Genomic DNA, 18,144 nt, shown 5'->3' with positions numbered 1-18,144 from the left:
CACAGATATTAGGAGAGAAAACCTGCTGTCGCCACTTCATGGGCTACTTTTTTGGATTAGCAGCCAGGGATCTTTTATATGCACCATCCCATAGACAGGATAGCACATACCACGGCCTTTGATGTACCAGTCATGGTGCACTGGCTGGAGCGAGAAATAGCCCAATGGGCCCACTGACGGGGATCGATCCCAGACCGACTGTGCATCAAGCGAGCGCTTTATCACGGGGGTACATCCCATCCCAAATAGCAGATGAGATGCACACAATTATGTAACGGGGTAGAAATATATGACACTGTATGTATATATGTTTTATTTTATTACCTACTGCCAGTAGGAGCACTTTATACCATCACTACTACACACACATAGATCTGTCTCTTGAAAAATCACTTGCGATCTGTTGGTACTTTTAGCAGGTGAATTTCTATATAAAAATGGAAAGAAAGTTTGTTTTGTTTACCAACACCACTGGAGCACATTGATTAATTAATCATCCACTATTGGATGTCAAACATTTGGTAATTCTGACACAGTCATCAGAGTAAACCCGCTACATTTTTACTAATGCAGCAAGGGATCTTTTATATGCACTTTCCCATAGACAGGAAAGAATATACCATGGCCTTTGACCAGTTGTGGTGCACTGCTTGGAATGAGAAAAAACCCAATCAGTTGAATGGATCCACTGAGGTGGTTCAAAAAGTTTGGCTACTTCCTTTACACTTATACAGTTATATTTTAATATAAAGGTAATATATGCACCACCTTTACACCTTTATGTTAATATAATTATTAATTAAAAGGGTTAGTATTGGTGTGATATACAACAAATGCCATACAAAATCCATGAATAATCGTTTTAAGTAATGTTATGACTGAAAATAATAATGAAATCAAGCTATTTATATATGATGATGACCATACAATTAAGCTATTTTTATGTTTGATGGTGGTCATCTTGGATTTAGTACATTTAAAATGTTTAAAAAAAATGTCCACCCTATTTTTTTTTATAGACCTCTTTGACATGAATATACAGAATCATGTTTTTGGATTGTTTTTTGTTGTTTTGTCCACCCTATTTTTTTCTTTCTCTTGACATAGTGACCTGTACTACATCATTAATCCCCTAATGGTTCAACCGGAGGGGGCTATAGGTTTCATCACTCTTATTCTCTGTCAACCGGCCTCGGTGGCATCGTGGTTACGCCATCGGTCTACAGGCTGGGTTCGGATCCCAGTCGAGGCATGGGATTTTTAATCCAGATACCGACTCCAAACCCTGAGTGAGTGCTCCGCAAGGCTCAATGGGTAGGTGTAAACCACTTGCACCGACCAGTGATCCATAACTAGTTCAACAAAGGCCATTGTTTATGCTATCCTGCCTGTGGGAAGCGCAAATAAAAGATCGCTTGCTGCTAATCGGAAAGAGTAGCCCATGAAGTGACGACAGAGGGTTTCCTCTCAAAATCTGTGTGGTCCTTAACCATATGTCTGACACCATATAACCGTAAATTTAAAATGTGTTGAGTGCATCGTTAAATAAAACATTTCTTTCTTTCTTTCATGGTGATTTACGAACCACCTCGGTGGATCCATTCAACTTATTGGAGGTTTTTCTTGTTCCAACCAGTGCTCCACAACTGGTCAAAGGCACATTGGAATACCTCTCATTCCAGCCAGTTCACTATTACTGGTATATAATTATAAAATGCCATGGTATGTGCTATCCTGTCTGTGGGATGGTGCATATAAAAGATCCCTTGCTACTGATGGAAAAATGTTGCAGGTTTCCTCTCTAAGACTGTATGTCAAAATTACCCAATGTTTGACATCCAATAGCCGATGATTAATAAATCAGTGTGCTCTTGTGGTGTCGTTAAACAAAACTAACTTTCTTTTCCATAAATACATGTAGGTATGCCCAGGATGTTCATTCAGATGTTTCAAAGTAAGTAGCTGCTACAGTTTTTAAAAAGGCAGCTACCGTTCTAAACACTGTGATTAATCTGTGATGTAGGCAGGACATTTCACTGTAAAACATTGAAAGCATGGAAGTTACAACAGGAAATGTTTTATTTAATGACGCACTCAACACATTTTATTTATGGTTATGTGGCGTCGGAGAAGCTACAACAGATGAAGAAATTTACCAGTAACCAGTTTACCAGCTCAGGACTGCATATGTATATAGAAATTAATAACAATTAAAAAAAAAAAATGTAATGTATTTCATTGAAAATACAAATAATGTTATTCTATGTGTAGTGTTCATTTGTTCTTTCGTTCGTTTGTTCATTCATTCATTTTATTTACCAAAGCAAGTTGTTTACATGCAAGTACATTCGATTTACCTTACTTTAATATTACAATGGTAACATGCAATTCAATATACAGTATGTTAATAATTAAGTGGTATTAAAAACAATATTTCATCAGTTGGCAGCTTATTTTGACAAGACTGCATGTATATAGAAATTAATAGAAATAAAAACAAATTGTTATGTATTTTATAGAAAATAGAAATCATTTTATTCCATGTAGCAAAATTGGCATTAATTGCCAGCTTATTTTGACAAGAAAATATGTATATAGAAATTAATAATAATTTAAAAAGGTAATGTATTTCATTGCAAATAAAGAAAAAGTTTATTCTGTGTGTAGCAAAAGTGGCATAAAAATACTATTTCATCATACATGTATATAGCAATTAATAAAAATTAAAACAAATTGTTATGAATTTCATTGAAAATACAAAAAAAAAATTGATTCTGTGTGTAGCAAAAGAGGCATTGAAAACAATATTTCATCCTCCAGTTGTTTTGTAAGTAAGTAAGTGCGCATTCACCTCCGTAATGGCAGTCAGTCAGGACAGCACGGATGATAATATTGAGTCATCCGTAAGTAGGACGTGTTTTTGTGGGTTGCTTCTCGAGGAAAGTGAATCGATAAGTGTGGGTGCTGAAAATAGCCATTGATTTGAAGAGCTCATCCTTGTGAAATGAAATCTGAAATAGCTGCTGAGAATATCAGTGTGAGCCGAGAATAGCCATTCTCCACAAGTGTTTACTCTCGCTCTCTCTCTCCCTGACTGGCAACATATCAGGACACATCAGATGGGCCCTCATTGGGTGATTAAATATCTCTCCGTACCCATCCAGGTCCTTAGGAATCGGGGTTGGTGGGGGAGGGAGATTTGGGGGGGGGGGGGAGGCTGTGCCCCTCCACTCAAGGACGAAGATATGTATTCTTGGAAAAGTCTGTACCCACCTCAGTGTGAACCCTTGGAAAAAACTTTACCCACCTCAATCTGTACCCATGGAAAAGTGTTTTATCTGCCCCAATCTGTACCCATGGAAAACTCTTTAACCACCTCAATGTGTACCCCTCGAAAAGTCTTTAACCACCTCAATGTGTATCCTTGGAAAAGTCTTTAACCACCTCAATGTGTACCCTTGGAAAATACTTACCCACCTCATTGTGAACCCTTGGAAAAGTCCTTACCCACCTCATTGTGAACCCTTGGAAAAGTCCTTACCTACCTCATTGTGAACCCTTGGAAGAGTCCTTACCTACCTCATTGTGAACCCTTGGAAGAGTCCTTACCTACCTCATTGTGTGATTAAATATATCTAAACCTCATCTTTTAAGAGAAGTGATCATTCTCACTTCCCATCACTCCCCCGAGTAGTTAATGAGAATCATTTTTAGCTCCCCTTAGCATGTGAATTTATCTGGAAACCATATGTAATATCTTGAATGGCCCTCCATTAGCTAAGTTAGGTGAGAAATAAATCACTCCCCTAAAAATAAATTTCATGTCAAGGTCTGTATCTTTATCCTTGGAAAAGTCTTCACCCACCTCAGTGGTTAAATGGCATCAGACATAGTTGAAGACAACACAGATAATGAGAGAGGAAGTAGTTTGTTTTGTTTAACGACACTACTAGAGCACATTGATTTATTACATTTGGTCGTTTTTGACACAGTCATAGAGAGGAAACCCGCTACATTTTTTCATTAGTACCAAGGGATCTTTTATATGAACCATCCCACAGACAGGATAGTACATACCATGGCCTTTGATATACCAGTCATGATGCACTGGCTGGAACAAGAAATAGCCCAATGGGCACACAGACGGGGATCGATCCCAAAGCGACCGCGCATCAAGCGATGGTTTACCACTGGGCTACATCCAGCCCCAGTGAGAGAGGAAACCTGCTGCCACCAGTCCTTGGTTTATTCTTTTCAGTCAGCAGCAAATGATATTTTATATGCATCACCCCACAGACAGGATAGTACCTACCACAGCCTTTGTTACACCAGTTGTCTGGATCCTTAGAAAAAGTTGTAATTCACTGTGTTCTCTTGGAAATACTGTAATGCCAACTGCAATACTCCATTATTTGATGATCCAAACCGTAGCATCCAAGACCATTACTGCAAATTCAAATATGTCCAGGACTTCATTATTAATGGGGGCGGTAAAGCGCCCGCCTGATGCGTGGTCAGTCTAGAATTGATCCCATCGGTGGGCCCATTGGGCTATTTCTTGTTCCAGCCAGTGCACCACGACTGGTATATCAAATGCTGTGGTATGTGCTATCCTGTCTGTTGAATAGTGCATATAAAAGATCCCTTGCTACTAATGGAAAAATGTAGCAGTTTTCCACTCTATAACTGTCAAAATGACCAAATGTTTGACATCCAATAGCCTATGATTAATAAATCAACGTGGTCTAGTGGTGTCGTTAAACAAAACAAGCAAAAATTCATTATTAATAGTACATTTTTCTAGATGACTTAACTTTTCAGTTTTTACTTTCTTCTGTTTATAAATGTAAATATCTTACTATGGTAGTTCCCTCACTCACTTTCTCTTTCTTTCACTCTGCTTTTCTCTTTCTTTTATTTTCCCTTTTTCTCTTGCACTCCCTTTCTATCTCTTTCACTCTCCCTTTCTCTCTCTTTCACTCCCTTTCTCTCTTCCTTTCTTCTCCAACCCCTCCCTTCCCCTTCTCTGTCACTCCCTCTTTTCTTTTTTCCTTTCTGTTTGTTTATTCTCTGATCCCAAAATCTCATATTCACTGGTTATATTCATACATATTGGTTATACCAATCAAGCTCAATGCCTGTAGCCCTGGAAAAGAAAGAAATGTTTTAACGACACACTCATCTCATTTTATTTACGGTTATATAGCATCAGACATATGGTTAAGAACCACACAGATATTGAGAGAGAAAACCTGCTGTCCCTACTTAATGGGCTACTCTTTTTCTATTAGCAACAAGGGATCTTTTATATGCACCATCCCACAGACATGGTAGTACATACTACAACCCGCCATGGAATCGCGGGCTGGCGAAGTCAGAACCCGACTCCATGGTGGGCATGCCTGAACCGGAAGGATGTGGGCACGTTAATACAGTTCCCTTCCCCTTCCCATACTACAGTCTTTGATATACCAGTCGTGGTGCACTGGCTGGAACGAGAAATAGCCTAATGGGCCCACCGACGGGAATAGATCCCAGATCAACCGCACCACGAGCGAGTGCTTTACCACTGGGCTACGTCCCGCCAGTTGTAGCCTTGAAAGCCTTGTACCTAATTTCTGTATGAAAACCTTTAATCTGCAGTTTCACTAGCATTTATGTAATGAGCTTACCAGGTACACCTTATGTTTTCATCTTCTTGTGTGGGTTATTTGTGTGTGCGTTGTTTTTTTATACATCTGGGATTATTGGCAACATTCTTAAATGAGCAGCGAGAAAAGGAATGTTAAAAAATCAATCTTGGCATACAAACTATTGATATATGCATATTAATAGGTGGATGAAAAAAATAATGGTTTTGATAATGACAGAAAAACAAATTGGGCTGAATATTTTAAAATCCGTCACAGTTGATTTTAACTTTCAAGAAACAAACGTGTAAATATTTGAAAACAAATGACTGTCACCTTTATTTGCCACAGTCCAATATAACAAGTGCTTAAACTGAACAAAACAATATTGAGACATTGTTGACTTGTGTTTACAAATCTATTGTCAAATTGAACTGGCTAATTCTCATATTAGCTTTTTTGATGAATTTATTTTCAGATATATATATATTGACCAAACTGGATTTCATTTTTTATTTGACAGTTTAATTAATTGATAAGCTATTTTTCGTTACAGCCATAATGTTTTCATATACTTACCATTTGTGACACCCAATGGCCGATTTTTGTGCAGGGGTGTCATTAAACATTCATTCATTCATTCGTTCCAGCCAGTACACCACGAAAGAGGAGCCCATGTAGTGGGACAGCGGGTTTCCTCACAAAATCTGTGTGGTCCTTAACCATATGTCTGATGCCATATAACCGTAAATAAAATGTGTTGAGTGCGTCGTTAAATAAAACATGTCTTTCTTTTTTTTCTTTCTGATGTGAAATAGAAAGAATGTTGAAATACACATGTATGTAATCATGTTTTGATTTCATGCAGGCTAATACTAGTCTCAGACTCAACTGTCACAACGAAGTTGGCCAACTTGACATAATTTCCCCAACTGCCAACTTAAACAGGTACACTCAGATTAACAACTAATTGGATCGTGAGAGCAGAAAGTTGGTAAACTTTGTTGTGGCAGTTGGTATTCTGAGCCTAACATAACAAGGATTTAGAAAAAAAGAGTTTTGGTTTTAATTCATATCATATATAATAATTTACACTCTGGGGATTGTGTACACAATATTTGTATTTACTTGCATTCAGGCATTAAAATAATTGAGAATGCCATATAACCGTAATTAAAATGTGTTGAGTGCGTCGTAAAATAAAACATTTCCTTCAAGTTACAATGTTTTCATTCTCCACACAATTTTTAAAACAAAAACACTGCAGCCAATGTTTTGATCAATGGTATGCTGTTTAAATATGAATTACACACAAGTTCAGTGAGAACATTGATATGAATGAATATCAGTGTGTTTGTGAAGGAACAATAATGAGAATTGCAGGGCTTTAGAATTTTTATAAAATCCAATATCCATGGGATCAGTGATTTTACAAATGTACTAGTCTTGATTAAGAATTCACTAGCCCTATTTGACTTTAAGTTAATAAAATGTTACTAAATACAGTGAAACCCCTAAAAACTGGACCCTCAGTAAACCGGAATTTCCTCAAAACCGAATGTTTCACAAGGTCCCGTGATTTGCGTATCTTTTAACACTAAAATTTACCCCTCTAAACCGGAAACCCCTCTAAACTGCACCGGACGAAATTATCCGGTCCCATTGTGTTCCTTTAATGCAAATTTTACCTCAGAAAACCGGACAGTCACACCGATGTCAATCATTACTGCATTACTTATACTTTGAATACCCACTCAGCCGATAACATGATTGTGTACGCAAAGCTAATTACATATGCGCATGCTCCAGTCTCACTGGTGTACAGTTGACAAATACCAATTAATGGATTAATTAACAGCTTTGATTTTTAAATACCTGGAGGAAACACATGTAAACCCTTTATTCGGAGCTCGAATTGTTACAAAGTTAGATTAACTTGTGAATTTGATTGAGCTCCTTTTCATAGCCTACATGTGCGTCTCACGATTACCGCAATGAACGGCAAAGCGACTAGGAATTTAATTAATTTTTCCAATTGTTTGAACCATTTTTTGTTGGTTTGTTTGTTATCTTTGCAAAGTTTATTTAACAAAATAAAGAGTAAACAAGAGTAAAATTGTTTGGCTTGGTTTGGTGGAAAATTTGTCAACAGTGTTTCATTGTAGTATTTACTTTGAACATGTCGGAACGTTCAGCAAAACGCCGTCATGTTGAATTATCGCTTGATGATAAGACTTAAAATAATTCAAAAATTCGAAAGTGTACCTGGTTTTTTTGTGTGCAGTTTTATTAGATACTATATCAGTAGAGAACACCAACCAACAAATGGTTTACCTCAATACTGAAACCTCTGTAAACCAGATAACCCTCAAAACCGAACTTTTTCCTTGGTCCCATGGCTGTCTGATTTTGAGGGGTTTCACTGTAATACTAATCAGATATGTCACCTAAACAGAGATATGGAGCTTAAAAACACTAACATTGGGTGGGTGGGGGGAAAGGATATTCATATTTACAAAATAGACTTAACTGCAACATTTGACAAAAGCATTCACTAGCCACCGGGCATGGCAATAGTAGTTATTTCCTACCCCAACATTGAATATCACTAGCCATGGGAGTGGGGCTACCATAATCTAGAAGCCCTGTCTGGCATGGCAATAGTAGTTATTTCCTAGCCCAACATTGAATATCACTAGCCATGGGAGTGGGGCTACCATAATCAAGAAGCCCTGTCTGGCATGGCAATAGTAGTTATTTCCTACCCCAACATTGAATATCACTAGCCATAGGAGTGGGGCTACCATAATCTAGAAGCCCTGTCTGGCATGGCAATAGTAGTTATTTCCTAGCCCAACATTGAATATCACTAGCCATGGGAGTGGGGCTACCATAATCTAGAAGCCCTGGAATTGTAAACTTTTTAACATGTAGTTACAACTTACATAGTCCCTGTTCCAAGAAGTGATCTTAACGCTAGGATCACCGTAAGTGCTGATTGTAGTTAAGCACTTAAGGTGATCTTAGTACTAAGACAGTGATAGATATAAGCAGACTTTTTTACAAGTCCAACGGACAAATCCATCTAAAAATCTACTTGTCCGCCAATATTTTCATTTGTCCAAATAACTGGTTTGTTTGTTTTTAAGTACAGGGATGATGTTTTCGATTGCTTCAAAATAAAACTGCATTGAACATTTTCAGTTGTCCACAGGACAACCACCAAGGTACATTTCGTTTTTACGAATAGATTTTGACTTGTCAGGACAAGCGAACAATTAAGTGCTTATTTCGAACTCTGTAAGATTGCTTCTTGGAATGAGTCCCAGTACCCCTGATTTACGAAGCGATCTAAGCGCTACGATCACCTTAAGTATATAAGGTAGCTAGGCACTTATGGTGGGACGGGCTTCGGTGGAATCGTGGTTAAGCCATCGGACTACAGGCTGGTAGGTACCGGGTTCACATCCTGGTACCAGCTTCCACCCAAAGCAACTTTTAACGACTCAGTGGGTAGGTGTTAGATCACTACACACTCTTCTCTTTCGCTAACAACTAACTCATAACTAACCCACTGTTCTGGTCAGTCAGCCCAGAATGCTGAGGTATGTGTCAAGGACAGTGTGCTTGAACCTTAATTGGATATAAGCACGAAAATAAGTTGAAATGAAAAAAAAAATATGGTGATGATCTTAGTGCTAAGATTGCTTCGTAAAACAGGTCCCAGGACCTCGTTGCACGAAGCGATCTTAGGGCTAAGATCAACTTAAGTGTATACAGTCGTTATGCACTTAGGTGAGATCAGTGCTAAGATCACTTCGTAAAAGAGGTCCCATGTTGGTTTGTAATTTATGGGTTACCAGGCACATAGTACTGTAAGCTTATTTTGATGCCTGGCATTTTGTTTGTTCCGTTTGTATGTAGATTATTTAAAGGAACAGACCCTAGTTTTTAAACACTAAGGTATATTTTTCACCTAGACTTAGTTTCAACTAATAAAAATGGACAATTAAGTTTGGATAATTTACAAACCTGTAACAAATTTGGACACAACAGAGTGAAACAAGAATCGGTGACGTTGAAATACCCTTAAAAATAGACTAAAACGTGACTTCATAACGATTACTTCTCAGATGCATATGCGTTTTTAAAAATATGAAAAATGCATTTTGTGGTATTCGAAACACCAGGATGACCAGAAACACTTCGGTTGTACGGAAATGGATAAAATATAAGTAACTTTTGATTTCAGTGATCATAAATGGCTCTCATTGTGAAAAATATGCCTTTGTGTTTAAAAACTAGGGTCTGTCCCTTTAAAAAAAAGAAAGAAAAGATTAAAAGACCTGTTCATTCATGACATTGTTTATTAATTAATTATAAAATAAAGTCTCTGTCTAAAAACCACAATTAAAAATCTCAAGTTAAAAAGCTCAATGTTTCAGAGCAAACTAAACATAAAACCAGGAGTTCAGCATTAAAAACAGGTGAATAAAAACAGTTCAAGTGAAAATGTCAAGTTAAAAGACTAAAAAAATCACAGGATAAGCCGACTGGGGGAAAGTAACAACAGAAGAGTCAATGACTGCTTGGGTCATACTCATTAAGTCCGTCAGGCCACATTGTGTTCAAGCAGTGCATCCAGAGTGATTCGGCAATGTTCAATTTAGTTTTATCAAGATTAGTTAATTAATGCAATTTACTTCCATTAGCTGATGTTTTGTTTCGTGCGGTGTGCTGTTAAGTATTAATTCACTGATTATGGGTGGGTGGATGTTTACTAAGTGGTTAATACCTGTAGAGATTTTATATTATCTTGCTGTTGTTGCTCCGATGTTGATATTCATTCTTTAGTTAGGTTGTATGAGGGAAAGGAAGGAAATGTTGTATTTAACGATGCACTCGGTACATTTTATTTACGGTTATATGGTGTCAGACATATGGTTAATGACCACACAGATATTGAGAGAGGAAACCTGTCGCAACTTCATGGGTTACTCTTTTTGATTAGCAGCAAGGGATCTTTTATATGCACCATCCCACAGACAGGATAGCACATACCACAGCCTTTGATATACCAATTGTGGTACACTGGATGGAGCGAAAAATAGCCCAATGGGCCCACTGACGGGGATTCATTCCAAACCGACCGCCCATCAAGCAAGTGCTTTACCCACTGGGCTACGTCCCGCCCCTAGGTTGTATAAAGTTAAGTTAAAGTTTGTATTGTTTAATGATGCCACTAGAGCACACCGATCATTTGCTATTGGATGTGAGACATTTATTCACATACCTACCTGTGGTTGATACATAATAGCCGATGTGTATTTTTGTGCTGTGGTGTCGTTAAACATTCATTCATTAATTCAGAAAAAACATGCTACATTTTTCCATTAGCAGAAAGGGGTCTATTATATGCACTTACTAAAAGACAGGATAGCACATACCATGGCCAGGTGCTATTTTTGACTGAGTCCATAGCACATCCTTTGATATACCAGTATTTGGCACTGGTTGGGATGGGATGGTGGGGGGGGGGGGGGGGGGGCAGGACATAGCATTGTTGTAAAGTGCTCGCTTGATGCACTGTTGGTCTGGGATCGATACCCACTGGTGGCCCATTGGGCTATTTCTTGTTCCAGCCAGTGCACCACTACTGGTATATCAAAGGCCGTGGTATGTGCTATCATGTCTGTGTGATGGTGCATACAAAAGATCCCTTGCTACTAATGGAAAAATGTAGCGTGTTAAATTGCTTTCTAAGACTGTATGTCGAAATGACCACATGTTTGACATCCAATAGCCGATGATTAATAAAACAATGTGCTCCAGCGGTGTCGTTAAACAAAACAAACTTTGGTTGGGATGGGGTGAAAACCTAATGAGTCCACCGAGGTGGTTTGATGCTACAACCCAAGTACCCCATACATGTATGTTAGGATATTCATATTTACAAAGTTCACTTAAATGCAACATTTGACAACTGTTATTTTCACTAGCTGTTGAGCATGGCAATAGTAGTTATTTACTATCCTAACATTGAATATCACTAGCCATGGCAGAGGGACTACCATAATCGACAAGTCCTGGCCTAGATACATGTAACTGAAGTCTAATTCACGAAACTGTTGCAACTTTGCGATCTCACATTACAATGAAAAAGCTTTCTAGGTTAAGAGAGCACTGAATGTGGCCCCTGAGGTGTGTGTGTGTGTGTGTCCAGGACATTGTGCTTGAACCTTAATAAGATATAAGGTGAAAATCATGTTAAGATGAAAATAAGGTGGTGTCTTATCTTAAACTGAATTCACGGAGGACTGACAAAATACAACGTTAATCACTTAGGTTTGTATTGGGCAGATATTACCCAAGCTACTGGTATTGTTATTGGGCAAGACTTTGAGGTTTTAAAGTTTGTTTTTGTTTAACGACACCACTAGAGCACATTGATTTATTAATCATCGTCTATTGGATATCAAACATTTGGTAATTTTGACATGTAGTCTTAGAGAGGAAACCCGCTACATTTTTCCATTAGTAGCAAGGGGTCTTTTATATGTGCCACAGACTGGATAGCACATACCATGGCCTTTGATGTATACCAGTTGTGGCGCACTGGCTGGAATGAGAAATGGCCCAATGGACCCACTGATGGGGATCGATCCTAGACCAACTGCGCATCAGTCGAGGGCTTAACCACTGGGCTACCGTCCCGACTTTGAGGTTATACTGGTTTATTAAGAACTGTTCGTTTGTTTTGTTCAATGACACCACTAGGAAACATCGATTTATTAATTATCAGCTATTGGATGTCAAACATTTGTAATGTTGACATGAACAGGTACATGTTCTCTTCAGCGGAAACCCACTACATTCTCCCATTAGTAGCAAGGGATTTAAAAAAAATTATATGATATACCGGCATACATTTTTTCACACAGGACAGCACAGCACATACCTTGGCCAGATGCCATTTTGGGCAGTCCACAGTAATACCAAACCACACAATAGCTGCGTATATACACACCCTTGAAATTAGATTTCCCAAATGACGTTTATTATTTAATAATAAACATTTGTGGTGTTGGTGTAATAAAATATTAAACACTTATTGAATGTGTTGATTTTTTTCGACATACACCATTTATATCAAGGTTTTTTGTGTAATGTTAAAGGGGATGATGGATACCATGGGATGTGTTACTAAATGTTATGAGGATGGAAAATTTTGCCAAAAATTACATAATATTTTAAATTTTTATATTTATACGTATTTATACCATAATCTTAGAAGCCCTGCACAATAAGGCACAACCAGTTAAGCCTTGAGACATAATTTTTAGGGCATTAGAGCATGTGGCTACAGCATTGTGGCAGTTTGCTGCATGGCTGTTGTTAAAGGGACATACCCTAGTTTTTAAACACTGAGGCATATTTTGTACTATTAGAGCCGTTTTTGATACCTAAAATCATACTTTACTTAGATTTTATGGTTTAGATTATCAATTTCCGTACATTTGAAGTGTGTTTGGTCATCATGGTGTTTTTAATATCACAAAATTCATTTCTCATATCTTTAAAAACACACGTGTGTCTGAGAAATAATATTTATGGAGTAGAGTTTTAATATCTTTTTAGAGGGTATTTCACCATTTCAAAGTTACAGACTCATGTTTCACTCAATTATAACTTTTTCCAAATTCGTTACAGGTTTGTAGATTAACTAAACTTAGTGTTAATTTTCACGGGTTGAAACTAGGGTCTGTCCCTTTAAATTCGAGTCCTGATAATGACAGGGAAAGCAGGGAGATTGATAAAGCAGCATGAGACCTTTTATTTGCACTTTCCCATAGACTGAAGAGTACTGTAGGTAGAGTAATAGACTCCATCTTATGTGGCCTCGGTGGCATCGTGGTTAGGCCATCGGTCTACAGGCTGGTAGGTACTGGGTTCGGATCCTAGTCAAGGCATGGGATTTTTAATCCAGATACCAACTCCAAACCCTGAGTGAGTGTTCCACAAGGCTCAATGGGTAGGTGTAAACCACTTGCACCGACTAGTGATCCATAACTGGTTCAACAAAGGCCATAGTTTGTGCTATCCTGCCTGTGGGAAGCGCAAATAAAATATGCTGCCTGTCGTAAAAGAGTAGCCTATGTGGCGACAGTGGGTTTCCTCTAAAAAACAGTGTCAGAATGACCATACGTTTGACGACCAATAGCCGATAAGATAAAAAATCAATGTGCTCTAGTGGCATCATTAAATAAAACAAACTTTACTTTACAATCATATGTGGTCATGGGGGATAGAAAAAGTACTTTTTCTATCCCCCCCATGACTGCATATGATGGAGCCATTTGATAAATAGACCATTATTTTACATGAACAAAGACGACTGAAAAAGTAACTTCTTTATTTGACCGTTTTATCATAAATAAACTATACTATCATATTTGCCGTGTCTGTTTCATGTGTTAAATACAATTTAACACTACAAATTAACAAGATAGCTTTTATAATGTAGGTTTTAATAGCAAAATATCAATCTAAAACTAACCTACTCGCATTAATATGATGTTATATATTACCAATGCCGTAATACTCCCCATGTTAAATTCAATGACGTCGTAGTCCATGCAAGAGAGATTTATTCCGTATGGGCTGATGTCGTGGAATGGGTCGGGGAGAAAAAACTTTCTTGGACTGCCATAATGCCGTACTCCTACTAAATAACAGCAAGAGATATCTGGATGCAGTTTCCTTGAGGCGGGACAGCACGTATCGTGATGTTTTATATACCAATATTGGGGCACATGTTGGGATGGGGAAAAACACATTGAGCTGCACCCTCATGGTCTGGGCCCAATTTCACAAAACATCGTAAGCGTAGTTCTGCTCGTAAATGTAAATCTACGACTAAACCACAATTCTTAATATTACGATTATAGTACAACAAATATAGTCAGAAAAAATACACATATTTCCTTTTTCTTTTGTCTTTAAAATGCTCCATCTTCTGTAATGATGCAATTTTCTGCATGAAATAGACGCCAAACACGTGTTAATGCATGACCGGTATAACTGCTAGTAGCAGACGTACACTTAAGATGTTTAATGAAATAGTCCCCTGTATGGTAACGGACCAACACCGTTTATGAATTATCTTATGTCTTTGTACAAACTGGGGCGGGATGTAATCCAGTGGTAAAGCATTCGCTTGATGCTCGATCGGTCTAGGATCGATCCCTGTTGGTGGACCCATTGGGCTATTTCTCATTCCAGCCAGTGCTTCACTACTGCCGTGGTATGTACTATCCTGAAGTGGCAACAGCGGGTTTCCTCTCTCAATATCTCTGTGGTCCTTAACCATATGTCTGACACCATATAACTGTAAATAAAATGTGTTGAGTGCATCATTAAATAAAACATTTCCTTCCTTCCTTCCTTTGTACAAACTGGGCCAGCTAGTGCTCCACAACTGGTGTAACAAAGGCCGTGGTATGTACTATATCCTGTTTGTGGGATGTATGGAAATGGATAACCTAAATAATAAAATATAACTAATGTTTGATTTCATTGATCATAAACGGCTCTAATAGTGAAAAATATGTCTTAGTGTTTAAAAACTAAGCTATGTCCCTCTAATAATTGGCTGTTAGATGTTATACTTTTGGTAGTTCTGTCACGCTGTCATCAAAGACCCCCCCCCCCCCCCCCCCCCTACATTTTTCCATTAGCAGCTCCTGCAAGGCTATAACTCTTGGACATGAAATTTGCCAATTGCATATTTTATAAATAGTTGGTGAATTTTATTTTATTCTGATCGAAATAATTATATGTAATAAATGATATTTTGTTAGTAAAATAACTCGGTTTCTGCAGTTATTCAGGTTGTATAGATAATTTTGCTAAATGTTCTAGTCCTGAGCAAGGGATCTTTTGTGTGCAATTTCCTAGTCAGGACAGCACATGTCATGACCTTTGATATACCAGTTGTGGGGCATTGATTGGGATTGGGCAAATCGGGCTTTTATGTGCAATTTCCCAGTCAGGACAGCACATACCCATGACCTTTGATATACTAGTTGTGGGGCACTGATTGGCATTGGGCAAATCGGGCTTTTATGTGCAATTTCCCAGTCAGGACAGCACATACCCATGACCTTTGATATACTAGTTGTGGCGCACTGATTGGGATTGGGCAAATCGGGCTTTTATGTGCAATTTCCCAGTCAGGACAGCACATACCCATGACCTTTGATATACTAGTTGTGGCGCACTGATTGGGATTGGGCAAATCGGGGAAAAAACTCTAATGGGTCATCCGAAGTGGTATGTAATAAATCCTTTGATGCTTCTTCTTCAATATCGTAAGAACCATTTATTTGATACCAATTAGCCATAGTTCAGCATGAGCTGAGGTGAGGTGTACGTCATTGAGCATTATTTTCCTTTTTTTGTTCTTGTATCCAAGTAAGGTTCAAGCATGCTGGCATGGGCACACACTTTGGCTGTCATGGCATTATATACTGTTATGGCACATACTTTGACTAGCTGGGCTGTCTGTCCAAGACATATTTTGTAGTTCGTGATTAGTAAGAGTGAGGTAGAAGACAAAAAAAAGAGGAATAATTAAAAATATAAATCAAAGAAAAAAATGCCTTACACTCCCCATGAAACTGTACTGATTCTGTGTTGGAGCCACTATTGAGATTTGAACCCAGCACCTCTCCAGCCTTAAAAAGCTGACTCTTAACCACTGCACCACTGAGCTCTTATCTAGAGCCTCCTTTAATAGTGCTACAGTTTCTAGTCAGCCACCTGCACCCCTCTCCCCCCCCCCTCCCCTACACCCACCATCTCTCTCATGCCACCCTCCCCCTCCCCCCGAGTAGATCGTTACTGATGTAAACCTATCACGCGCTCTATTTTTACATGTTGATTTAACATTTGTCTGTATTACACTGGTGGGTAATCTATATTCATGGATTTTTGCACCGCTTTATAATATCGGCGATTCTATTTGCAGAATTGTTGGTGATTACTATTTGCCACTGCCAGTGCAACGAGGATGTGACCTGCGGGACAGCACAGACATAGGTTGGAGCGCGAGCGTTGGGATATCACGCCGGTGCTGTCAAGATGACGTCCAATAACTTTCACTGTGAGTATACGGTATTCATCAGCCACTTGTTATTGTCTATACTTGGCATCAGTGCGGCTATGTTTAGCTGCAGCAGACGAATTTAGCCTCTAGTGTGAGCCCATGCTGTGTTGGACGTCAATGCTGATGATGGCGTGCAAATGTCATTGGCTACTGTAGCTGTGCACAGTCAAATATATATATATACAGTGAAACTCCTCTAAACTGGACACCCTCAGTACCAAGTATAATGTCCGGTTTTAAGAGGTATCTGATTTAGAAAGATTCTCTTCTGTACAGATATTTAAAACAGGGCCGCAAAAAAATGTCTGGTTTTGAGAGAATTCCGGTTTACAGAGGGTCCAGTTTTGAGAAGTTTCACTGCATGTATACATGTGTATATATATAGATATATGTATACGCAGAAATGCACAAATTAGCGATGAGCTCATCGTTGACCTTTTTGTTTGTTGTGCTATAGGATAGTGTGTGTAATTTAATGATAAAATCAATAGCGATCCATGTGTAGAAGTATTGAGTGTATTCGCATGGATTCAGTTTATTATTGGTGGTGGTGGTGGTGGTGGTGGTGATGACACAAGGGTGGATGGTGGATTAGTAGTCAGAATGAACGCTAGCTTCCTTTCCCATTCCAGCCAGAAATAGAAATCTGTTTGTTTAATGACACCACTAATCATCGGCTATTGGATGTCAGATATTTGGTAATTTTGACATATAGTTTTAGAGAGGTAACCTGCTACATTTTTCCATTAGTAGCATGGGATCTTTTATATGCATCATCCCACAGACAGGATAGCATATACCATCATGGCCTTTCATATACCAGTCGTGATGCACTGGCAGGAACGAGAAATGGCCCAATAGGCCCACCAATGGGGATCGAGCCCAGACTGACCATGCATCAAGAGGGTGCTTTACCACTCAGTTAATCCCACCCCTCCTGCCAGAAATATTCTTGTTGGTCTCAAAAGCATTTATTCTCAGTTTAAGTTGGTCTAGATGTGTGTTTGTGTGTGTGTGTGTGTATGTGTGTCTGTGTCACAGTGTGTGTGTCACAGTGTGTGTGTGTGTCTGTCTGTGTCACAGTGTGTGTGTGACTGTGTGTGTTTTGTGTGTGTGCGTACATGCGCGTGTGTGTATCGGAGGGCAGGTTTCGAAATGATAAAAGTGTGCTATTTTACCGTCAGTTGGAATACAGTTATAATTTATATCAAGAATTTGTTTTAAAGTAGTACAAAAAAAACCCCTACATTTTGATTCTTTTCAGAGTTTTCAACAGTGGATTTGAGTACTGAAATTACCATGGCATCCACAGAGGATATTTCATGTTTTTTGTCAAATATGATTTAT

The 18,144-nt window shown here is 38.5% G+C and overlaps 1 protein-coding gene across 3 annotated transcripts in view; it reads left to right on the top strand.

The window, feature by feature from the left end:
• Nucleotides 1–18,144, top strand: part of LOC121382255 (histone deacetylase 4-like) — a 202,953-nt gene that overhangs the window by 14,769 nt on the left and 170,040 nt on the right. For all 3 annotated transcript variants that reach the window (XM_041511791.1, XM_041511790.1, XM_041511788.1), the window contains exon 2: nt 16,660–16,794. In XM_041511791.1, coding sequence (XP_041367725.1) covers nt 16,773–16,794 — 22 coding nt within the window. In that variant the 5' untranslated portion in view covers nt 16,660–16,772. The remainder of the gene's footprint in view (nt 1–16,659; nt 16,795–18,144) is intronic.

This window comes from Gigantopelta aegis, chromosome 9, assembly GCF_016097555.1.
Source record: "Gigantopelta aegis isolate Gae_Host chromosome 9, Gae_host_genome, whole genome shotgun sequence".
NCBI lineage: Eukaryota > Metazoa > Mollusca > Gastropoda > Neomphalida > Peltospiridae > Gigantopelta > Gigantopelta aegis.
The sequence above is the reverse complement of the archived record's forward strand: the minus strand, read 5'-3'. Positions and strand labels throughout refer to the sequence as shown.